At 38.1% G+C, this 26364-nt stretch overlaps 1 protein-coding gene across 1 annotated transcript in view; it reads left to right on the plus strand.

Moving 5' to 3' along the window:
* The window catches only part of CTNND2 (catenin delta 2), a 723110-nt gene that overhangs the window by 456742 nt on the left and 240004 nt on the right, over positions 1 to 26364 (plus strand). The window contains exon 9 of the mRNA XM_067291004.1: positions 614 to 866. Coding sequence (XP_067147105.1) covers positions 614 to 866 — 253 coding nt within the window. The remainder of the gene's footprint in view (positions 1 to 613; positions 867 to 26364) is intronic.

A 26364-nucleotide genomic window follows, 5' to 3' on the forward strand; every position in this document is an offset into this window, starting at 1 on the left:
CAGGAGCAGTCCAGTAAGTTTTATTTATGGCGAAATATGAAGAAAAATGGTTAACAAAGCATACCCAGCAACTGTTTCAGTAGCAGGTGTCTGTTTTTCTGTTAGAGATACCAGGACTATAAATTTGGGGTGACTGTGGCTGGCTGTCTCTTTCTTCTGCCATAGAGCCGGCAGTCTCAGTTTGGACTCTGGGCCTGGTTACGCACTCCTTCTGCGGGTGGTGCTGACTTCTTCCACCTGTGTAAGGACTGCACAAGTCTCACTTGGTGGTGGTTGTAAATCAGAATTTGACTAGTGCCATGTGTTTCTGCATTTCTTTTATTTCAGGGTAACACAATTAAAACTCCAAGTGAAAAGCACTGCTACACGGTCTGTTTAACTGTTGTAAAGGTCTTCTAGCCCAGAGGAGGCATGTCATTTAGAAATTCACTTGACAGTTACTTACTTCAGTGGTTTTGAAAATGACAATGTTGTTCTTTGTTTGTTTTTTTTCTCATTCTTTTTGAACCCCTGTTTTATATGTGTGTGTTTTTTTTCCTCTGCCTAGACCTGGTTAACCATTTCTGTGAACAGGTCCTCAATTTTTTACTTTGTCCCTACTTTCCTGTCGTAGCCCCATCTTCCCCTGGTGTCGACTCCGTACCCTTACAGCGCACAGGCAGTCAACACGGCACACAGAACGCAACTGCGACCTTCCAGAGGGCCAGCTATGCGGCAGGCCCGGCCTCCAATTACGCAGACCCCTACCGACAGCTGCAGTACTGTCCTTCTGTTGAATCACCATACAGCAAATCTGGGCCAGCCATCCCACCTGAAGGGACCTTGGCTAGGTCACCTTCCATTGATAGCATTCAGAAAGATCCCAGGTGGGTGAAACCTTAATTGTCTACTATTTCTTGCTCATACAAAGGTTTATAATTGCAGTTTACCTTGTACATTTCCTCTATTGTTTATCACCAAAAAGATTTTAGGTATAAGATTTTGTTTGCATAACCATTGTGTTCTAATGCTTTACCTTGGAAGGTTCTCATGAGCTCTTCTGTGAAATGAAATGATAGGTGTGATCTTGAGTATGTATGTTTAACATGCTTTCAGTCATGCTGCCCCTCAAAATCTTACGAAAAATAATTTTCTTGGAAAATGAGAGCAGTGGTATGACTATTTTAACCTTTTAACCAGTGTGGATTGAATTTTCAAGTTACTGCTCAGGCAGAAGTTCTTACAGTTGATGATTTGTCTACAGTTAATATCTAGTGCTGCACAAAAGGATATTCTGGTATTACACAATTAGACTAAGAGCAATGTGGAAACAATGCAATCAGGTTTATGCTTCATCTTATGTTCTGTGCAGGCTTCTCATGCTAGTACATGGTAGCAGAATGTATGTACTACAACTTTTTTAATATACATGCATTTAAAATATATAACACAGCTTAAAATGTCCTCAGACGTGAATATTCTGGTTTGCAGTACACCTAGGGAAGGTGTAAGGACAAAACTTTATAACCAAGTATACAGACAGTTTCGAAGGAGAGTTTTCCAGCATATGATTTGGCTTCTGTGATAACTGTAGCGGAAATGCTAAGTGTAGTCCTTGGTGTATTTGGTGGTTTTGTTCAATTTTTGGCTGGAGAAAATTTCAGCAGGTTTTTTGGTAACTTAAGTTTAAACCCATTGTAAATGTTAATTTATACAGGGTTTTCTATGGCAGATGGTGTTGTGGGTTTTTTTCTTTTTTGCTATATGAAATTTAATGATAGGCAAACCCAAAAACTTGCCCCCAACAAAAATTCTGGAGGTGTTTAAGCAACAGAATGAAAAGACTCCTTTCCTCCCTGTATTCACAACCTGATCTCTGTACATGTTTGCATTATTGAAAATCTCTCTCTTAATACAAAAGCCCAAGAGCAGTTAACTTTTACAACACATCAGAGGCAGCACTGCTCACAGCCACTTCAGCCATCAGAGTTTTACTTATTGGGAAAACTTCCCTCTGCAACTTTTTTTTTTTTTTCCTTAACTCTTGATATTCCTCCAGAAATTTGAGAGAATATAAACTCAGTTCCTCCCTTTCTTCTTCCTGCCCGAAAACAAACATTGCTAACCAGAGGGAAACAGTCTTTTTCTGAAATCTTGGTATGTTGTTATATTTGTGTTGCAGAATATAAATGTTCTTGGAGAAAAGGGGCTTTGCTCTGTAATTATATTGTTTTCAAACCTCAGGAAAGTTGTATTAGGACTGAACTAAACCAGAGGAAAAATGACTATATAAGAAACGTACTTAGGAAAAGCATTTTAATCATAATGTCCATGAAATGTCCAAAATATGTTGGACATATCTTTTTTTGGGAGGGGTCATCTCTGTTTAGTTGATTTGCTATCATTTTGAACCTGTTTGTCAGTGACTGTATAGGATATGTGCTTGTAAAATTTAAGATTATTTCTTCTAACAAATTTTTTATTTTACTGGGTTTTGGTTCTTTTCTTTCTCTCCATGTGGTATCATTTGTGCAGCAGAGTTTGTGAGTATTGATTTCTGTAGGTAAAACAGGAGAGAGCACAGATCCAAATATAAATTGAAGTCGATAAACCCTTTACAGAGAATCATTAAATCACTTTTTTGTTATGATTATTATTAGTCATAAATAACATGATTGAGCTGGGATTTTTAACAAAATATTTTTGTAATAGAGGTTCATATTCCACTATAATATATTTCTGCCTACTTCATTTTCATTTATCTATCCATGGACTGTTCTGCCTAATTACTTAATGTTACTGTTCTCACTTGGTGGTGGGGAATAATTCTTATGAAGAGATGTTAGGGGCACTACTGATGGTCTTCCAGCTAGGCAGAATGCTTGTGAAACTGTCTCTGGCATATAGCACTTGCTGATCATTCAGGTATTGGAGGGATGCTGAAAAATTGGAAGGAGATAAGGGAAAAGCAATAAAAGCAGTCAGGAGACTTTCAACATGTTGATTTTTATGGAGAGACTACAAAACCTTGGGTGAATGACAAATGGGGGGAAGGAGGGACAGAAGACTTTACAGATGCTTGAAGAAACAATAAAGAAGGAGGGAAATTATTTAGGGTAGCATATGGAGGTATAATTAGAAGTAATGGCTTTAATTAGGAAAAGGCAAACATGGCCCAAATATAAGAAAAACTTTCAATAGCTGTGTTATCCCATTGATGAATAGTATGCAACTTATTATTTATGCCTTAGACAGCAAGAACAAATAAACATATTGGTCAGCAGATGGATTTTGGCAATTGATAAGTCTTGAGCTTCTTTACAGAGCAATTACTGCTTTTAGGAAAAAAAAAAGAAAGAAAAGGGACCTGTATGAAGGATGGATGAGAATCACAGGCGTGATTGTCAGGCACCAAGCCTACCTGGCCAGTCAGAAATCCATGGGAGCAGGTTCACTGGCAGAGCCAACTGGGAAACAGCAGCATGTTGCAATATGTACTAATAGCTCTACTAATGGCTTTGGATTAGTGTATGGTACCTGCCAGTCAACTCAGGATGAAAAATACCAGAAGAGAACATACATATCCTAATAAACAATTAGAGTTTCTGAAATTTATCATTTTTTTTAGAGAATCTTCAGTTCGGGTGAAATTTCTATCTGAAGACCAAGAGAAGCTATTGGCAGGCACTCCTGTAATTGATAATTTTTTCCCTTTTTTTCACTGTGTAGTTTGGATTACTAATACTGCAGTTTTGCATGTGTGTTCTGAGCTGACATTTGGCAAAAGAAATTTTAGCTCAACATCTCTTCTCCATCACCCAACTCATAAAATAGTTTAATATTCAGTAATATAAAGTATAGGACAAATTCTATTTTTGAAAAGTAGCAGTATTTATTATCAAGTTTGTGGTAATGAATAATTTTTAATCTTTACAGATAGAATGTTAGCTGGTATGAACTGATATAACAAAGATAGTAAAAACTGTATATATTTATAGTGTATAAGAGTCTGTTTTGTGTTATTTAAAAAGGAAGCAAACCCTTTTTCTCATCCCCTATCAGTAATAAAACAAGTTCTGCATATGGAAAATGGAGAAGTTGAATATCAAAGATAATATACAGATTGGAGGATTTGGGCATGTTTATATGTGTTGGTCATGTCAAAGAGGAAAATAAGTATTCAGTAGGGTTGTGTTATAAACTGTTTCATGACATAAATGAAAATGTGGCATAGACAGTGGGCCAAAGGATATAGTATTTATTTTCTAATTGTTATCTTGCTTTTGGTTCCTATTGGACTGTGAATGCAGAAATTCACAGGATTCAGAAGCTAGCATAAAATGCTGGAAAACGACAGGGAGGATGAAGGCAGAAGATGTGAGAGGATGATGGTCAATAACTTGTGCTGGCACTGGTTCGTGAAGTGTAACGGCTTACAGTACTTTTACCCTTTTATAATATAACAGAGAAAGGTACCGTAAAGATTGTTTTCACTGGGTATTTTCTTTTAAAGTGCTAGAAATATATGTTCATTTGACATTTTCTGTCCTACTTTCATTTAAGAAAGATTAATTTGTCCCATAGTGCTAACAGATTATTTGAAGTTTGCCCATTCCTAGAATTTAGGGCAACTGAGGAGCCCTAGAAATGGAAATGTCAGTATCCAGTTATCAGTCTGTGTGCCTGCCAGTTTCTACTCCAAAATACAAAACTGAAAAATGTGTATAGATCCTTTAATTATTGAGGTTTTGTACTGCTAAGAAACCATGTGCGTGAACCATCACTGATGAATGATGCTGTCGCATAAGAAGTGAAAAATATATCATTCTTTACATCTTTCAGCTAAATACATATTAATAAAGTTTCACAGTAGCAGTGGTTTTGCTTGTTTATATTCTGCCTGTCTGGTTTGATGGGTTGGGTTGGCATGTTTCTTTCATTGTTTTGTGACATTTCTTCAGTATTGTGTTCTTAAATGGTTTTATGCACACACGTTTTTCATGCAAAGAAGCTGACAAGAAGCTAAGTAACCAGCAAGAATTATGTGAAAAACACTCAGTTAAAGCTATCAAAATGAAGTTCAGAGTTCAAATGTCCCTTTAATGTTATAATGAATTATATTGATCTATATTTACAATTTTCCTTTATGGGGTTTTCTTTTTCAAGATATATGCTTTAGAACCTTGTAACTATTTATTCAGAAGAAGTAGGGAAATTCAGTGACTGCAGATGTAAATGGTGTACTTTTTTTATAGAACAGAATGCAATAATGATGTGAAAGACTTCTTTTTTCTTCCTTAAAAAAAAAAACAAAACCCACCAACAGTGGAGTTGTGTTGCAACTACACAAGAAAAGAAAAATTTTAAATCCAGCTATGTTGTAGTGGTTCTTCCTTTTATAACTGTCAGGGTGCAAGTCAACGCAGTTGCAGTGTTCCAGATACTGCATGGTTCAGTCTGAATACCCAGAGACATTTCTGCTCTGTCCTTTGCTTTCAGAGTCCTCATTTTATTTCATTACCTCTGCTGGGGTTAATTTCTTACTAAGCAGAGAATGAGAAGGAAGGCTCTGGCTATCTACCTTCTAAACCTTTAAATTAGCATTTTTTTCCATTGAGAAAAAGGCAATATGTTGGATCATTGCATATGGACTGTAAATTTCAAAACTCATTTTGCATTATATTTTGTAAAAAATATGCTGAATTTTCAAAATGCAAACTAGAAATCTTTCTTTTCTATAGGGAAAGGGAGATAAATAAAATAAATTCTTGTTAATTTCTGTGTTCCAGTAGAAGTTCCTATGAGATTCACGCACACAGTTTGAAACATGGCCTGTTAAAAGGTGAATGTTTCTGCAGGAGTCTTTACCATATATTTAATCTTGCTTTGTTCCAAGAATTGTCAAAGTGTTAATAGCGCTACTGTATTGTACATCTGAATAGCAGCCAAACAATAAAACAGTGTTAGTGAGATAAGAAAATAGCAGTGTAAACGTGTGTGGGGGAGGTTGGAAGTCTTTATGAGAAGGTATCTTCTGGCTTCTGAAGGAAGGGTTGTCACCTTCAGAAAGGCATTTCTGGGGAGAGGAGGGAAAAGGTCTTGCTGTGACCCCAGAATCACCGTAGTTGGCCTGTCCAGCACTGCCTTGCTCAGTCTAGAGATGCAAACTTCAGTTTTCAGAATCTAACAGGCTTACTAACTGCAGTGCTGGGTCTCTGTCCTTCCTGAAGGGACTTTGCTTTTGGTAGAGCAAGGATCTGAATATGTGTCTCCCACATCCTAGACTAAATACTTTACCACTGAACTGTAAAGTCAGTCTCTGATACTGAATTATTTATATGAAGTTAAAACAGTGTGGGGGAGAGAGAGAGTGAGCCTAACTCCTAACTAACCTAAGAGGCAGAAGATTACAGTTCTTGTTCATGGTCTCAATGTGACAGAACGGGTGTTGCAGATGTACCTCCCCACCTTTATATGACACTATAGTAGGCAGGTTTTTTCACTCAATAGTTCTCAAAGGCCTGTCTTATTCTGATCTGAAATTAGGGGTGAAGTAGAAAGGAAAATGATTCTCAAAAAAAAAAAGAAAAAGAAAAGGAAGAAAAAAGGAAATCTATTTCTGTTGGAGCTGTGCATGTACGTGTTTGGTGTTGATTTTTTTAATTCACCTAACATCAATTGATTGATGACAGACACAAATACAATGTAGGCTTATCTCCAGGAATAAATGATTCCATTTCCTAGGTCCTACTAACACCCTCTCTGCAAGATCACTTCTAAGAATTTTTTGCAGCAATTTTCCATGGACCAAGCCCCTTAAATTGGCAGAAAGGAGCAAATGCTTCTTTAGAGTGATCATTCTGTGACTCTGTGCTTAAGTATCTTTCATTCAACAAGGCAGTATCTGGTTTGTTTTCCCTGCATAAAAATGTCACAGGCTCACAGGCTTTGATATATACTGCTCTGAGTATGAAAAATTGACCCCATAGTAAACATTAAAATCAAAGTGAGAGCCTAAACAGCACAAAAATATACACAGTTCAAGAATAGCAGGTCCAGAGCAAATTGAAATTCCATATACAAATCTATTCTACATAGAAGGTATTTAGTGCACAGAACAGCTTTGAGAAAGGTAGAAGGTATGATAAAGTAAGCAGGAATCTGTTCCCCTTTCCTGCCTTAGGCAGCTAAGGATGAAGCCTGCTGCTTTAAAATAGGTGAGGTAGGGCTCATAGCCTATCCTACAGATTAGGGATTTGAGGAGATGTATTTAGCTGGAAACCTTAGTTGGAGAAGACTTTCATTAGGAATATTTAGTTCCAGCTTGGGCATGGCAAAATAAAGAAAGAGCTAACTGATCCAGGTAACTATAAATTTTAGGCAAAATGGAGGAGCAATACCCAGAACTTGGGAAACTTTCTTTCTGAACCCATTCCTGTATGTGGGAACAGTGTCTGTCTTTCCACTGCTAACATCCAGGTGGTTTGTAAATGACTGGGGAAACTTTAGGCATATTATGAGCTCATTTCACAGTGCAGCAAATGTGATTCAGCGTGCACCAAAGCATCACCTGTATTTGCCATTTTTTCCTCTGTGGAATTTGTCCCATGCTGTTTAGCAATCTCTTCTCTTTGGGAAGTGCTTGAAGAAGACTTGAAGTGTACTCTACAGGAATAAAGTGTCTGTGCTTTTAGCTCCTGAAGCAGTAGTACCCACTTTCTCTCTTCTATAAATAGTACCCTTTTACTGACAGTGCAGTAGGCCACTCCATTTCGATGCCATTCTGTCTTTAAAGAAATCTGATCCTATCATTAACAAACCTACCATACCATAATCACAGAACAGTGCAGTTTCATTATATTACAGTAACACGGACATTGCTGGTCCACTGAGTTTGAATAATGAATCCAACCTGAGGTGCTTACAGTCCTAAACCATCAGGAGAGGACAATAGGCTATTGGTAGCAGTTTTATTTGTAGGATACTTATACGGTATACAGGATATAATTTTGAGAGATATTTTCTCATCTCCTGTTTTGATCTGAAAAGGTCTAGTCCTTATAATCCTCTGCCTTCATCAGAAGGTAATTTCCTTCTGTCGTGTGGAGTGGGAGAAGTGAAATGCAGTTACGTACTTGTCATTGCTGCAGGGCATTCGGGGGGTAACGGTGCGAGTGCCTCATAGTGTTGGTAAGTGCGCACCTGAATAAATGGAAAAAATGAAAGTGAGGTCTCCTCCCTTGTAGACAGAAATGATTTTGCTGGACATAATGCTGGTCTGCCACTTGACGAACAGCAACAAAGTCCTTTCCGCTATTTCTTTCTAAATATGTTGTGTGTTTTAATGGCATAATTCATCCAGGCACAAACAGGTGGACAGCGTATCTCATACTGTCTGTAGCTCATCTCTGGCTTTTGAAAGGTACAACTGAGCTTCTAATGGTGAATATATGTCTTAATGCAGTTTCTGCCTCTGTTTGCCACACATTTTGTTCAGTATCCTGTGGTTCATTTGCAAACTTTGACAGATGCAGAATCTGCATGGTGCCTTTCTGTGATGACAGACTGTAAGAGCCACAAAATGTTGTAAGTATACTTTCCAACCAAACATTAAAAACATGGGGAAAAGAAAAAACATACTTTCAGGCTTTGCTGGGCTCATGTAAGCTGTTACAATCTCTTGGCAAGATAAACCACGTAAGAAACTTCTCAGTAGTAGCTCATGGACACCACGTCAGCAAAATTGATAGTAATGCTCTTCCTCTTCACAGGGATGTTGAGAGTAAGTTATATTTGTAATGTGCTTTGAAGTTCAAAGGATAATATTGCTCTTACTTACTTCCCTGGGAAGCACGATGGGAGGGAGAGGAATGTATTAGGGAGAGGAGATGAAAAATCTTGAAAATTTTTCAAGAAGCTTGCTAAACTCAGGACATACAGTTTGAAATTTTCTCATTTAGAAAAAAAAATAGCTGAAAATCCTCCTCAACCCTGAGACAGCTGTAGCAAAAAAAAAAAAAGGAAAGATGAATTGCAGTGCAGAAGTTGTTAGCTTCTGAAGCTGGATCTCTGTGATGTTGCAGGAACTTTTTATAAGTAGAGAAACAAAAGCCAGCTAATTTTTAGCAGTTGCACAAAATACTCCATTAGAGCGTAGGATTTTTGTAAGTTAACACCACCAAAAGTTTGTTGAAAGAGTGTTGTTTTGTTTTTTTTATAAGTGAGAGGTTAGCTAAAAATAAGAAAAGAATAATCAACAACTTTTATTAGTCTCTGGCAGAATATTATAACTGTTGAAAATGAAGAGTCTGACTGCACTATGTAGATTGAGTATGTTAGATGAGAATAGGCCAATCTCTGCCAGTTCACCTGAGTTTAGAGCCCCATGTAAAGTCCAACCCCTAAGCCTTTCCTTCTCTAGTGCATCACCTCTCCTTTGGTGCTCTCCCTTTCACTTAGATCTTCCTTTGTCACCCCTCTCCACTCCCTCAATCCAGGAGTTCATCTGACAAGTGCAGTTCAGAGGTGCATCCCAATTACTAGTGGTTTCCTAGGAACCAGGAGCCACCAGTGATTCCATGGAAATCCTACAGCAATTGTTGCCAGGGCAACTCTAGACTTATTATGAAATATTTGTCCTTTTTACTTGTTATTTAAGCCACTGCAGCAAGAGGGAATATTTGCTGTTTAAGTTGCCTCCCACTTCTAATACTTTGGGGGCTGCATTTCTCCTTACCATGCAACACGATGAAGAGACAGTGGAGGGGACTGGATAGCTGAAGACCTGGCAAGAAGTGGAAAGACTTTTTTTTAGCCCAAAGGAGGACAGAGCGAGTTCTCTAGCTTTTCAGAAGACACCAAAGGTAAAAATATGGAGGAAGAAGACAGTTGTGGGAAAAGAAGGGGCTGTGCAAACTCTGTCGCAAAATAAAACAAGTAGGCTGTTTCAGGAAATGACCAAAAGCTGCAAAGAAAAGACAGGATTTAAGTAAGTTTAAAAAACAGTGTATTTGAATTTAATCTTTGACTTTTTTGAAAGTATGTGTTGTTAACCTGAGCTCTGGTGTGGTGTGGTGTGGGATGAGTTTTGGGTTTTGTGTTTTGTTTTGTTAAATCATTTGGAGTAAACTTGATGATCCTTTTGTCCCATACCAGGACATGATGTATTTGGTTCATATATTACATTTCAAGGAGGAGGGCTGATTTTTGGTTTTCTGCTGTTTGATGCTGTATTTCTTCCTCTACCTACCTATAAATCTAGGTTTCTGTAGTTACGGTAGGCTGAATTTGAGTGTTTTGAATCGAGAAACCTAGTTGGAAAGTTGGGCCCTGATAGCTGATGGGGCTAAAGAAAAGTGGTTGTGTATTTGTGTTAGTGCAAGTGGGAGGAATGAATGCTGGCACTTAACACAGATCTAAATTAGTTTCTTAGTAAATAAGACTCCCTTATTTCACTGTTTGTCAGGATCATGTCAGGTTTCTGTGTCACACTCTTACAGAAGCTGTGCCTAGCAGTCTCATTTGCTCCAACTCTTTATTTATTTATTCATTTATTTTTAACTACTATGAAGAGTGATCCCTTTCTTGAATCCCTCTGAATCTTGGAAAGATTCAGAAACTAATTGCCTGTAGCTGTTTTTTTTCCTTCAGTTTCATCGTCCTTAAAACATTCAGGCTCAATAACTTTGTTCAAAGCACTGCAAAGTAGCACAGTGCTTGCAATTCCATAATACTGCTTATCTGCTCATCTCCTTACAGAAACACCTATCTGATTTCTCAGAACTTCTGTACGCCTCCAAAAGTTAACAAAGGTTATTTCCACAATAGTTTTGCACTGGGGGAGTTGCTTTATCCTTATTTTATAGATGGAGGAGGTACACAGTATTGTGTGACCTTTACAAATCAAACAAAATTTCTGCCTGAATAAAGAACTGACCTTCCATCACTTAAGTCAGAACAATGAAAAAATAGGATTTGTCTTTTTTTTTTAAACATGCCTCAAAAAATAAGACAGAAGGTGTCCTCGGGGAATTCCTCTGGCCTAAGGTCTGAAAGGGGGTGTGTAAGACGTTAACTGTGTTTAAGTTCACAAGCTGTGACTTGTCCACTGGCCAAGTGATGCCACAGTGGCAACCTGGAGCAGCAATTACAGCACAATATTTCTCCCTGGGCCAGGGAGCCATGGGGCGGGCTGCAACCAGGGTGCCCATGGGAGAGCTGCCTGGAGGCAACCTGCCGTGGGGCTAACTGCATGAGGAGATAGTGCAGGCTGGTGACCTGCTGCCGTGGTAACGGTAGCGCAATGCTGCTGGAAGTGTGTGCGACCCCAGGGGTGGCGACAGGGTGGGCAGCCGGTCCCCCTCCGGAGCTGTGGCCTCTGCTGCGGCTGATTGCTGTTGTCGTGTTGCACGAGGGCCCCCGGGGCAAGCGCAGCGGATAAGCCTGGGCAATGCCTGCCAGGGCTTGGCGAGTCCTGGGCTGGAGGGGACGCCTGGGCCGCCAACTCTGATAGGAAGAGATGCGACGGATCTTCATATGGGTGGGAAGTCCAAAAGCGCGTTTATGTGGTACGTATGGGAAGTATGAATGTGGCCAGGAGTCGCCCCCTTCCTTGCCGTAAACTCTTTGCTGCATAAGCAGTAAAACAAAAGTTACATGTGAATTCTTGTGTCTTACAGTCCCATTTGTGTCCTCCAGGATAGAAGGGGAACAGCCAAATTCCTTCCTCCTCTATACCTTACTCATAAAATTTAATTTGATTGTGCACTCCCAATTATTTTTAGTTGGGGGAGGGAGAAGGTATCCATTTGGGGTAATTGGAACAATTTAAAGGTTTTTGTATTTTTTTGGAGTTGTTAGGTTTTTTTTAATGTCTGAGTTATAATATTATTATCTCCTTTCCTGGCTCAGTACTTTCACTTGAATCTCTCTGAAACTTGAACACAGTTTATTTTCTGCTTGCCAAGAGTTAGTGAGGCTATCTGGACCTTCTCACATGGATATTTTGCTGTTAAAGTTTACTTTAATTGGAGATATAAAATGTTTAAACTGTCTTACTTGGTTGTAATTCGCATCAAATGATTCACGAATAAAAGCTGCTTCTGTTCTGAAATGTGATCCTGTAACTGTGTAGGTGTTCATATTGCCATACTTAAGCTGATGTGCCTGACTGGCTTTCAAATGGATGATAAATTTGTTTTTTCCGCTGCAAGAAGTTGGCATTTGAATATGAGGCTTTGTATGGGGCTACCTTTTTCATGCCCTTTGACTTTTTCTGTTCTTTTATTTCTTCTTATAGCTTTTAACAGGGAAACTTCAAACGTTTCTGTGTCAGAGTAGTTGTCAAATCTCTTGTCAAATTTTGATTGATCACAAATTGTTGCATAGAGGATTCTTTAGATATTTTGATGTTGGATAGATTTTTCCAGAGAAAAAGTCGGTCTAAGTTTTTGTTTGTTTGTTTGTTTTTTCCCTGTGCTTTTATTCATCCTAACTGAGAATGGAGTTTGCCATGAGTAGCCAAATCATAAAACCTCCATTTAGTCAAATCTTATCTGTCGTGTACATTTATATAAAGAGAGAGAGAGAGATAAAAAGTGAAATCATCTCTGCAGGATGAAATTTTCTTTGTCATATACATAGTCTTCTCTGTTGAATTTTGTTTGTTCGTTTGCTTGTTTGTCAGCAGCTACATTTTTTTTCAATGAAATTTTACCCTAAAACTGTAAAGGCTGTATCTCCCACTGCTAAGGGACAGCAGGTTCTGTCAGCCGCTGCTTTTCTGTGGCACTTTTCCAGGAACCATCTGGTACGTTTCTACTTCTGCGCTATTTACACCTCAGAATCTACCCCCTCAACAAAACAGAGAAATGCTTCCCAAAAGCTTCCTTCTGAAGTGATTAAGTTATTACACTAAAAATGTGGGGTCCGTTTTTGGGCCTGTTAAAAGAAACTTAATAGCAGTTCAGTTATTTTATATAGGAAGAAGGGAGTTGCCTTTTTATCAGCAGAATTCCTACATGAAACTTTGTTGCATTACAGATGGCAAGTATGTGTTCTTCATGCCGTCACCACGTGCTCCCCCATTTCTCCATAGCGGCTGCATGTTTCTTGGAGACAAGGCAGAATGGTGATGACACCAGTCTTTTAATTACTTTAAAATGTGTGGACTAAAGGTGTCACCCAGAAGGAGGAAAGTTTTGAAGAGGAGAGTAGGCACTGCTTAAATGTTTGGCTACTTTGTCAGGTTTTGTGCTGTTGCTGAATGTATGCGTACGACAGAATACATCAGCGAGATGGCTGCAAGATCTGCCTTTTCAAAAGGCACACTGAACAGCTCTTTACGTTTTCCTTTCCAGCTATTGGTGCATGTTGATTCAGTTTTCAAGTCAGCTAGGTGGAAATACTTTCACTGAGCGGTCTGCTTATTGCCCCCTCTGTGCCTGTAATTGTATCAGTTGTACACATGGGTACAGTGAAACTGAGCCTAATAGTTTCTCAGTCCCAATAGGCTTATTACTTGGCCGGGTTCACCTCATAATAATAAAGCTAACAGCTTCTCAGAATAATTTGAGATGTGAATGAAGAAGCCATATTCTTGTCCCATTACAGGCTTCGTGACACAAAGATCAGTCTGTTACTGAAGTGGTATTTTCCTTTCCTGTTCTATTTTAAAATAGGACCAGAATTTGGCTTAGAGTTTGAATTTAAGTCATGTTAATCATGACTTTAGTTTCAGTCAGTTTTAGTGTTTTAATTAAGACTAAGCGTGGAAAGGAATCATCAGTATCTGAATGGAGCTTCTGGAATATGTTACGAGGAAAAGTCTGCAATTCCATTGCTAAAAGGAAAAAAGAGTTAAAGCAAGAAGTAGCAGAGCTTTCTTTCTTCAGAAGAGTTTTTATGGAGGAAAAAAAATCAGGAAAACAATCTATGCATCACCCTGAAATTTATTTCAGGGTATTATTTATATTGCCTCTATATAGCTAATTGAGTGATAGGGAGGAATGATAAACCTGGTAGGTGATAGCTGATACATTCAAAATAGTAAGCATAGCCTTTCACCCTTGTGTTGTCAATTTTAATATAGCCTGAAGGATAATGGAATATATTAAATATGTTTTCAGAACTTTATATAAACTATTTATTAGCTCAGTTCTCTGTCATTTTAAATATCTTTGCAAAATGGAATTCTGTGCATGTGTAATTGATTTAGTTCCTTGGCATCACAAGATTCTTAAGAAAGCTAAGTAAGGTCATAACATTCCCAGTTTTACTGAATAGAAGGTAACAGCAGTCCACTAGCAATATAAATTAAATCTGGCAGTCTTTTCAAAGACAAAATTCCATTTATTTTGGAGCATAACTTTGAATGTAGTAAATACAGCGACGGAAAGGAACTTCTAAATGAAGACCATCAGCCTTGATCGACAATAGTTAAAGATGCAAATTCTTACAGCCTTTTTAGTTTTCATGAGAGAATTATGAAGATAAAACACTAATTTTACATTTTATTAGATTAACACTAGTCAGTTACAGAAAATTCAGGGAAAGTAGTTTGAGGTTCTGCATTTGTTTTCAGTACAACCGAAGACCTGTATCTTACCAATATATTTTACTCTTCTTTGTGAAACTGTCCATGTAGGGGGAAGAATGTTAAAAAGGACCTGTTGTCAAATTCGTAAAATATGTGCAATGTAAAATACACAGAGAAAACATTCTTGCCTGTTCCTCTAAAATGCTCATATAGTTTCCTTGTACTTCTGCTTAATAATACACATCTGAATCTCTCAGCCCTTCAACAACAGATAGAGCAGATCAGTTTTTTTGTTTGTTTGTTTGTTTTTACCACACTCAGACAAATAAAGCTTCTCTATTCAAACACGACAATGATGTTTCTTGGATAATAACTATGAACTTGGGTAATAACTATGAAAATAACTATCCCTCAAAAGTGTTAAGATGTTAATATAGAAAGAGAAGTATTTTCTGCTGTCAGGTTCTCTGTAGAGTAGGGGTTTCTTTTCAATCTGGATGTTATAGATCCAGCTTAAAATTTTAATTAAACCTATAGAGAAATGTGCTTTACGTTTTTTCTGTTAAGACTGAAGTTTGAACTCATTTCTCAGTGGTAAAAAAGCAAATAAACTTTTAGAAGTAGAGTGAGTAGTAACTTCAGAAGAATAGTAATGCTCTTCTGAAATAAATACCAGAAATTAGGCAAAATAAATGTCATTTTTGAGTTTTCTGGGAATTCAAAGACCTAGTGAGTGTGTAGAAAACTCAGAGGCAAAAGCTGAGTGTATGTAGTATGAGTATGTAGTATAAATAGTATGATCTCTGTCTTTGTTTCTTTTACATGAGAGAGAGAATATTTTGGGTATTCTTTCTCATTCTCCCCAAGCCCATGTAAAACGTTGGCTTTGTAATACTGAATTTTCTTAGAATCCCATTGAAAGTAGACTGTTGTGAAGATTTATATACTACTTCTCGATATATGCACGTGGTACTGATAATGATGCAACTCCTAGGAGAACATGCAACTTAAAATGGAGGCTGGGAAAAGTGTTATGTGAATTACTGGGCTGTATTCCTTTTTGGCACGCTTTTTTTGTAAAACAAAGGTTAAAAACATGGATATATGCTACTGTTCCTGTGCATATTGGTAATATTTAAAAGGCCCAATGGTTACATTTTGCTACACATTATATGATTACATAAAATTGCACATCCTTGCTCTAGAAAGCTTATGTTCAATTTGAAATGAAATGCAGAAAGATGAACTGATGAAGAACAAGATAAAGTAGAAAGGAAGTCAGGGTTAATGATAAAAGCAGTTAAATTGGTTAATTATGTGCATGGATTTACCTCTCTGAATCAGTCAGAAGCTTTTATTCTTCTTAACAAATAATTATTGGTATCCCCAGATTGCTTTTAAGGTAGTCGTGTTTTGTTGTTTTTCTGGTAAGCGTGTCTCAGTAGAAAAACAGAGGATTAAAAAGGGGAGTAGTATCTTACTGGATAAGTCAGCTCTAAAAGCCTGTAGGAAGGATGCACTGTGAAAAATTGCAAAAATGTTTTTGGAAGATGTGGTTCTCAAGGTTCGTGTTACAAAAGCATTTTAAAAAGTGCAGCAAAGGGCAGAACTGTGAAGGACCCTGGACATCTATGAAAACTATGTGAAATACATAGCCAACTATACTCAACAATCTCTTGCTGTCACCTGGTAACATAAAGAGTACTATGAAAGCTTCATTGCTAGAATAACAAAAAAACGCATGGGCCTTTCAAATAGACTAAGACTCTGAACACTCAAGTATTAAGTCTGGTCAACTAACTCAGAAACAAAATTTGGTTCTTGTATCAGTCCGTACTTAGCATTTGCTCTAAAACAAAGACAGCCCCTGTATGTTTTAGCCGAGAGAAAAGAATTTTTAGGGTAAGAAATGGCACTAGCATTTCTAAAAGGAGTGGCTTTCTCTTTGAAAACAGAGCAACTATCAATGAATCTCAGTATTCCTAGACCCACTGAGCTCCCTTTTGAGGTATCTGCCTTGCCAACTAACATGGCACAAAGAGGAGAAGAGCCAGGGATTGATTTGGTACAACCCACTATGGTACTAGAACAGTAGGTCCACTTTGCATATTTACTGGTAACAGTTTGCACCAGTGGCCAGTTCTCAGCGTACAATGCACATCTATACCTAGCAGGCAATGTGAAGCAGATTTCGGAAAAATCCCATATTACCTTTACTAACAGTATTCAGCTGATGCAGAAAGCGAATGGTTGAATAACTTTGCTTCTGTATTGCAAGTGAGGTGCTTTAGATGGCCCCCTGAGGCACAGCTTCAACCTTGGTTCCACCAGGAAATAAAATGCTTCGTGCTGGTATGCATACTGCATGACTGCACTTATAAACACAAGGCACATTTGCACCTAGGAAGAACCCCTCCAGCGTAGATCCACTATTTGTGGCAGCATGGACTGCTTCTCTGTTTCTGCCATCCCTAGGAGCAATGCCTTTCGTAATCCACTCTGAGTTAGTGAATTGGGTTCTGCCTGGTGTGCTCTTCTGCATCAGGGATAGAGTATCCCTTCTTTGGAAGAACAGGTAGTGATTGTGCTCTTGGGGTTAACTACCATGTGTAAATCATTGTAGTTAAAGTATGTAAAACTCAAGTGGTGTTGAATTACCCATTCGAGTCCAGTGAATATGCAGATATTGTGAAGACTTGCTGGAATGGGCCTGATTTGTAGCTTAGCTGGTAGCAATAAGTGTAAATGTTTAGAAATGTGAGGCTCCTCCATTTTCTTCCCTTTCCTCTCCATCTTTCATTCCAGCTGCTGGAAGAGCCAAGGCTCTCATTCTCACAAAATTCCAAGCCCTGACTTGCAACAGAAGAATGTATGTGGTCAGACCCATCTTGGTCCTTTTTAATTATATATTTACTTATTTATTGAGATCTCATTTAAGGCAAATGTACTTGGCTTGTCACTAGGCTGCTCTTTAGATTGAACTGTAGCAAAAGGTGTCTACTGTGTGTTAGTTCTTAGTTTATTTTCAAGAGTTGGTGGCATCTCTATTTGGAAGGTAGTATCAATTCAGCACTTGATCAAATTGTCTTCAGCCCATGCCAGTTACTTGAGGAACAGCTCTCAGAAGAGTTTTACAGTGCTACTGTAGAATATGTGTTGCTGGGTTTTGTTGCCCACTTTGAAGTAAAATTTAAGAAGATTGCAGTACTAATATATTATGTGTATTCTTAAGAAAAGACAAATGTTCTGTAGAATGAGGCTCACCAAAGCAGTAGCCTGGAATCCAGCCTCCATTATAAACAAAGCTCTTCAGTCCCTGTTATCTCTAAAATTATGCTTATTATGGTAAATGCTCTCGTATAGTGATGCTACAAATTTGGTAGTAATTATCCTCAATCTCTTTAGATTATTTTTATTCTGTTTCTTAAATAAGGCTTATGTGACCACCTTGCCTTTGTGGGAAGGGCAGAGGTAGTCTCAAACAAGGACTGAAGCTCCTACAAGCTGTGTAAAGACTGTAGGCTGGAGAGAGGCAGGAGGTCTCCCAGGGTCCTGTCACTGAGGAAAGTCCTGTGTTCTGGGCTTCCTCTTTCTGAGACATTCAATGGCCAAGATGCGATCAACCTAGCAGTCCAACTGAATGCTAAATGTATATGTGTGTGGATACTATATATACATAATTCACATATAGAATCTGTAATCCATGTATACATGTCATGGAATTGTACACTTTCAGTGTGTGTGTAGGGGGGGAGATCCAGAATATACGCAGCAGGTGCATGTGATTTTTGTTAGATCTCTGTCACATTCATTTGTTGCTTAAGAAACAGAACGATGGCTGCATTGTGAGTTGAGTCGCCTTGCACATCCAGTTTGCTGCTGCTGAAATTGGTTGTGTAGATGTTGATAAGTACTTGGTCTGATGCAGACACTAGCTTTTCCAGCACTTTTCATATAGAAAGCTCAAGTTCAAAAGATGTGGTCTTTCAGGTTTCATCTTCGATAAGGGTATGGTTGTTAATTGCCTTCTCTACTTCAGGTAGAGCCATTGCCCATATCCTCATATGTTCTTTGTATAGTCAGTCTTCTCTGTCTGTTTGAAATGATCAGCTCAGGGTCTGCAAATTTTACATACCTGAACTCATTTGCAGCAGTTAGTTTTACTGATGCCAGTGGGATCTGCTTGTTTGTTTAGTGGAAACTGCAGTATCATTTTAATTGGGTTGTATTTTTAACATCACTGACAGACACATCAGTGAATGGCAATATTCATTTTCAGCGTTTTAGTAACAGGCAAGTTACAGAAAATTTTATGTTCTGTTCATATTTTCAAATACAGAGAAAGGATTCATACTTTAAGACAGACAAAACTGGTATGATTATTGAAAAACAAACAGTTTTACTGCTCAGTCCCACATTACTGAGTTGTTGTTAAGACTTTACCTCAGATACTGCATGCATTAATACAAATCTTTTTCAGTGATTGTGCAGGCTGAAGTCATTCCTATAAACCAGACTGCCACATGCCGCACCAAATTATTTCTGCCCATATATTATATGAAGAACCTGAATATGTATCAAGGAAGTGTAACTTTAAGGTGACAAAGACTGTTCTGACTTGTTTTGTATCAGTTGCTATGGCTAAGAACAGCTGGCAGCTTAGTCGGGGTGTGATATCTGGAAACTCTACACCAATAAAACCAATATGTAAAATTCAAGTTTTCTATCTTTTTTTTTTCCATGACTGAGTTTATGATATGAAAGAAAGTAGCTTTCCAGTTCAAAAGAGCTAAGGGAGTCAACAGACTTTGGTTCAGTCCTGGTTAATTTGCTTGCATCTTCTAAGATGTGTTGCTTTTCTTGAAAGACCTACAAGTGAGACCTGAACTTGTCCTAAATTTAAAGAGGAGACTTTTTTTTAACTTTTATTTTATTCTCTCCACCTGTAAGCAGATCCTTGCCTGTGAAAATAATGGAATTTGACATATACGACAGCAAAGTTACTCTTTATTGAATGAGATTTAATTGTTGGCTGATATGGAGCAACTGTTTCATTTTGGCTTTGTTTTTATGTTTGAATCGAACAGAGTTTTTCTTTTTTAAAGACAAAATTAGTCTTGATTATGGTTTTAATTTTACTTTTCAAGGCTTGAATCCCTTCTGTATTAGTTAATTGGTTAAGTGGAGGAGTCAAGGAATAATTTAAAATGACCATATGCTACATCACATAAGAAAATGCTTCCTGCTTTTGGGCAGGAAGCAGACTCCCAACATGCTTAGTGGAGAATTATGTTTTACATAGACTGTTAGAGGAAAAAAACACTCTATGGAAGCTGGAGAAAGTAGAGGAAGTAATAAAAGCCAGTTTTCTGGTTTTACTGGGTAATGCTGGGGAATCTCAAAAACCTTGCAGTAGTAGAAACCCAGTAAGAATCAAGTGAAGAATCCCACTTGTGTGCGTCTCACCTGCAAGCCAAAGATTTTAGTCTCTGAAGTCCCTAGCATGGATATTTTCTTCCTGTCATATTCACTTGTTTGACACTTTCACTAGATGGAGTTGAGTGATCCTTAACAAGTAACTAAAAATATGCAGGAGAATGACAGATACAAAACTAGTATGAATTAAAATGGTCAGAAGATTGACATTAAAATGTTTCTAAATTTATCAAAAGGAAATGCAGAAAAACACTTAAGAGCTACAGTAAGACTGACTTTCATGTGAACTCAAAGAGCAATATTCATGGTGATTAAATTGTAGAATTCAGGCCCATTGCTTCATGCACGAAGCTTATTTTCCACCACAAAACAGCATTTAAAATTATTTTTCTTGGGATACCTACTAACTTGTCCTATGAAAGAAGAGCAGTTCAGAGTAGAGTTTCATCATGGCTAAGCCAAGCTCTGTGAGTGGCCGTGAGAGCGAAGCTGAACTATAAGCTTGCATGCAAGGCTCCAGAAGACAGTGTGATCACACTTCAACTGTGAACCATGAATAAGACTTTATTCCCCATATTCAGAATAACTCATAAGGCAAATTGCAACTTAAATTTGGGAGTGGAAGAAAGTGTATTCTTGACTGACATATTCCTTGCGATACTACATGCAATATGCATACGCTGTATCAGACTTTGGTCACCATCTTATTTATTATCTGAATTTTCCTTACTGCCAGTTTTGTTGCTGGCAGAGCCTGAAGTTTTCAGGAGCAGCTCTAACAGAGAAACCCATATCTGAGTTGGTAGAGGAAGCTGTGAGTGTTGACAGTAAGCCACTGCTTAGAAATTATTTATGAATTAGTTTTAACAGTAGAAGCCCCTTGTGTATATCATGCTTCTGGGAAACAGTACTGAAAAAGATGCCTACATTTCATTTATCAAAGCCATTGGATGCATTTAATGCAATTAAAAAGCTTATCCTCACTTTACCTTAGAGCTTAGCGAGTGTAGACATAGTGTAACGATTACGAAAAGGTGCACAACATGGTTGGTATTTGTTTTATAGATAGGAAATAACTGTTTGCTGAAAGGGACTCCTGGGCTTTGAGTCAGGTGGGAGGCAGTGCCTCCCCGCCCCCCCAGTCTGCTTCAAAAACTGTAACAAGAGCATAACAGAATTTAGAGACACGCTGTACCGTACCGTGTGCCGTATGGAAAAGAAAAATGGGAGCAGGAATTTTCCAGCCTGGCATTTTAACAAATATTTTCAGAGTTCAGACCAACCTGAGAGCAATGGCTTGACATGCTAATTATTTGCTTTAGGTTATCAAGCTCACTGTCTCATTAACTCTGAAAGTCCTGGAGAACTCTGTGCTTCCAAAAAAACAAGAACAAGCAATCAGGTCTGCTTTTCCTCAGGGAAGGCCACTTACAAGTGCTAAGGGGTCTTCATTGCAACAAATCAGTAAAGTTGAAGACAAAAACATGAATTATTAAAATACGGCATTCCAGAGTGTTTGCAGTTTTAGACTTCAGTATGTTCTGAGATGAATTGTCTTTGTATTTTCATTCTGAATTTGCAAAACAATTTAAATATTCTAAATGATTGTACTGTACCTGTTGACTGGGAAAAATGCGTAAGGGAAACTTTAGCTTATTCTATAAATAGCTTGTCTTTTTATATTGTCAAAGCACATATATTCATCTAGTAAGAAATGTACCTTTCTACAGCTTTTTGTGACTAAAGAAAGAATCATACAATTGCACTTCAGGTTTTGTGATCTAAAACATTAGGCTGTACTTTCAAATACATGCATACGGTTTCTGTTTAATAGAGTTTGAGCATACAGAGTAATCTGAGGACTTGAATATGCTAATTTATGAAGTATAAAATGCTGAGAGAAGGAGGTTTCTCAATGCTTTCACATAGGTGGGCTTTTTTCTTTACTAGCTAATGTACTGTATAATTTTGAATTTGCTGTTTGTTTTCATCAGAGTTTACATGTTTCAGTGAACTAGTAGCTATTAACTTAACACGAGGTTTCACCTACCAGCTATTTTCCAAAGTTTTGTTTCTGCTACAATGAATAAAACAAAATAGGGGAAGGCAGGGTGGGGAGACCCAAATCCTTACTATTTCTGGCAATTTGACGTTTGTTTTCGTGGAACTGGAGTGGGGTACAAGGAAAGAGTGATGCAATAGCAAACCATGTTTAAGTTATCTTTGAAGGAAGAGCTAATCTCTGCTTGCAGTCTCTCTCATGAGTAATTCTGTCAATTTAAAGTCACTCATAGTAATGTAAAGGCTTTGGCATTAACATCAGTACTGGGGATAGCACAGGTAGGAGGAGCCATGTTATCAAAATGAAAGTTACTTTTTGGGTTGTATATTGCTGAGATGGATACTTCACTAGTCAGTGCCTATCAGTGCAACCTATGTTGGTTGGAAGTGACTTTATGTGGTGTAATCGTTTATTTGTTTAAAATGGTTAATACCAGTGTATTAAAAAAGTTAGTTTACCCAGCTTTTTAAAAAGGAGGTTAGACTGTATAGATGCCTGAGAAGTTCAGAGGGCTTTTGAGAAAAGATCTGCATTTTATTGAAGATTTTTACATCCTTGCAAAAAATAATTTAAAAAGAATGAAATTGCTTGATTTTCTTGAAAGTAAGAGACAGTTCTGGGATAAAATCATTCGTATTTCAAAGGTAGTTGTATGATATATGAGGACACAAAGGAAATTTGGGAAGCATTTTCACAAGGACATAAGCCTTTTAGGCTGAATCGCTAAAAATTTACCTTTTATGTTTGAGCATTTGATCACATACCGTTACAGAAGGTTATGATCCATGATAAATGCTCTAAAATGTACTGTTCCACAAATATAACACAGAATGGAAATTGCTTTGCAAGCTTGGATATTGATCCTTTAAGCTCCTAGTTTTGAAGATGATGCCAGTTTTTGCTAAGGGTAAGCTTACCATAGCGTTAGTGTTCTGAAGACAGCATAAATAATATAATATATATCTGAGCCAGACAGCCTGGGTGTTAATAAATGTGCAAAACTCAGATTGTTCCACAAAGCAATCCAAAAAAGGCAGCCTTCGATTTCTGTCTCTCAGTATGTGAGGTAGCTATAGCTGAAAGCTAGTTTGAATTGTCTGCATAAACTCTCGTTTGTGCGTACTCTGAGATTACCCAATTCTCAAATGAAAGTTATAATAGATTGTCAAGAAAAGCTATTCACTGTATACAAAAGAAAGATTCCTGTCTCTGGCTCTTCCAGAGGACAATGTTTGAATGTATAAATGTATATCAAATTTTTACATCATCATTTTCAGGTATTCTGCTAGTTATTCTACAGCCATACTAGCAGATCTCTGATATACATTGTTTTTGTTGTCATTGATTCATTCAGGCCCAGTGACACTTAGCTGGTTCCCCTTAATCCCTTCAACTGTTAATTGAAAAATGTCTCTCAAATTTCTTGAGGTAGTATTAAACATAACTCATTGAAACAACTAGGAAGTCATATTACTTCACTTTTAGTTAGTGCACAGAACTTTATTAGAGGAGTGCAGCAGGACACACTCTTTCTATAATTGTTGATAGTGTTTTGAGAAGCGTAATAGGCAGTTAGCTTGGAGTATTTTCCTTGGCATTTAATTTCATTGATTGGAAGTGTCTTTTTTAAAGCTTTTTAAAAATTTTTTTTAATTTTTAGACTGCTTGACAGAGCTTGATTATAAACTTTATTTGCTCAGCTCTTAAAGGTGTTTAAATACTTGCTTTATGTTCACATAGAGGTTTGGGAGTAGTGGGATTTTTTTTCTTTTGTACAGATGAGTTTGTGAAGAGTTTTCTGAATTTCAGTTGTATAGTGCATCCATACAGTATTATCAGATCAGTTGGGGAAAAAAACAACTGTATTGCATATGAGATCATCTTGTTGCTCAGTTTACACAAAAAGAAATAGTGTTCATGCTGTGTACCTGTCATTTTGGACACAAGTTAAATACAGGAATGCAGATAGTCTGTTACTAATAAAAAAAAAATCTAAGGGTGAAACTGCTGAATACTGTGATTTGAATGAAAACCCCAGCAAATTTTAGTTGTGTTGATGTTATGAGTTTTGATGTTTAAGAACTTTCACTATAGGGGATGGGAATGTTATCTCTTTTGAAAAGTAGGCACCAGGGCACAAAGGCATGTTTTTCATTTAGCACATTGAAAATTATCCATGAGAGTTGTAGTATGGTATTTTTTCTGATACCCATAACTCTCTCCATACATTGAAAAAGATGAGCTAGACTTTAGATCAGAAAAAGTGGTGTCTCACTTTTTCCTTTTTATACTTGGCTTCATATTATTAAACTGAAAATCCTGCAGTATACTAGAGTTTATGCAGAACAACTGTTCCTTGGTGGCCATCTGGGTTTTTAAATGATAAAACAATGTATTCATTTTTTCTAACAGTGTGAGATTCTGGAGTATAGTGCAAGATCTGTATTAAAATAAACTTCCCTAGGGGGCTTCCCCATCATCTGTGTCTTTTACACCCTCCCACCTCAATATCTTTTGTGCCCTGCTTACAGGCTTCACTTATGTAAAATCCAAAAGGGAAAACAGCTCGTCAATCCTGACTGTTTCTTCTACATAAATTATATGGGTTAGATTAACACTTTGGAAGCTTATAAACTAATTATTTTCATTGTATTGTGTAGAGAATGATGGCACGGACTCAGGAGGTTGTGTGTCCTGAGACCTTTATTGTTTATTTCTGAGCATATTTACGCTAAAAGGTTAGCTGCTTCAGTGGTTTCACAGACACACTTTGCTAGGCCAATCATCATACAGATTATGTCACAGGGAGCCAATCATTACACCGATCACGCACGCAGCAGTCATGCCTTGTACTCTGCTACTTGTTTGGAAAGGCTGTCTTGCCCTTAACCTTGGTTCCCACTGGCTTCTGCTAGTTTATCTGTACTTTCTCAGGATGCATCATTCCCAGCTGCACTAGTGTCCTTGGGTACGTTTGTCTGAGGCTCCTGTTGCTTGCTACTTGCAACTTTCCGCCAGTTTAACCCTGTCATGACCCTCCACATCTCCCCCTTCTTTTACTAGTTGAAGGGCTAAGGCTGTATGGATCTGCAGGGTCGTGACTTGTTTCGTACTGCGGTTAATCATCTTTCGCACACAACTCAACAAGCATGGTACACAGATTAGTATTGCAACAAACATAAAACCTATAACAAGTTCTAGAATCAGTATGCATTTTAACCAAGGCCCTACAGCAAGCGTATTCAACCAATCAAACATTCCCCACAAGTTTTCACCATCGTCTTCTTGCAGTTGTTTTGTTAACTCTTTCAATTTTGTAGTGCTTGTATGTGTCGACTCAGCGTGATCACTCAGGTTCATACAAGACATCCCTTCAAAATCCTGACAACCGTGGCCTTGGGCTAATAGCAAAAAGTCAGTTGCAGCTTGATTTTGTAAAGTGGCGTGTCTAACTGAATCTACGTCGGTTAGTAGGGCGCTCAAAGCAGTACTAGTAGCATTTGCTTCTTTTGCAAGCCAGCATCCTAATCTGTTAAGTTGTGATAAAGCATGAGCAGTCCCTATTCTTGCAAAAATACTACTCAAGATACGTTCTGCTGGATTCCAAAATTCTATGTTACTATCGCAACCTGACGTAAAGCTGTGGGTGGATCACTTTACTCAAAGATGGACCGTTCCATCAATTAACCATTTTTCGGGATGGAACATCGTCAAAAGCCCAAAGGTACATGGGCCCCCCCACAGCTTTACCTGGTGTGCCTTTCCAAGCTCTCTGGCCACAAACTAAAAATACATTAGCGGCCAACCCTATAGGTTATGGCCCAGGTGTTATTTGGCTTGAGGTGGTGTGGTTACACCATACAGATTCATTGGCATAGGTGCCTGTGGGAGATACGTTAATGCCACTGTCATTAAGATAGCTCCCCGAAGTATAATTTAGATAAAAACAGATTGCAGCCTGTGTAGTTCCCAATAAGTCAAGTTCCTGCGGTGGCAGTAGCAGGGCAGGAAAGTTATTTACATCATGCATATTGTTATACCACATGTAATTCTTCCCACCCCTGCGTCTCCATTCTGCATTGCACCACCATTTGGGCTGAAGTGTACCTGGCGCACTACAATTTGTTAACACAGTATCATTGTAAAGAGACCCCATGCATTGTGTATCAAGAAGAAGTCCGACCAGGCAAGTGAGGAAAGGGTCTGATGGCTTCGCCATTGATAAACACAAAGTGTCCGTATTGGTTACATTCGCAAAAGTCACCCAGACGTTGCCACGCTCCCAGGTGTCTGATCTGACGGGCATGCCTGCTGCTCTGAGGACGAGGCAATATAAGGTCGTACACGTCGC

The sequence above is a fragment of the Apteryx mantelli genome, chromosome 2, assembly GCF_036417845.1.
Source record: "Apteryx mantelli isolate bAptMan1 chromosome 2, bAptMan1.hap1, whole genome shotgun sequence".
Taxonomy (NCBI): Eukaryota; Metazoa; Chordata; class Aves; order Apterygiformes; family Apterygidae; genus Apteryx; species Apteryx mantelli.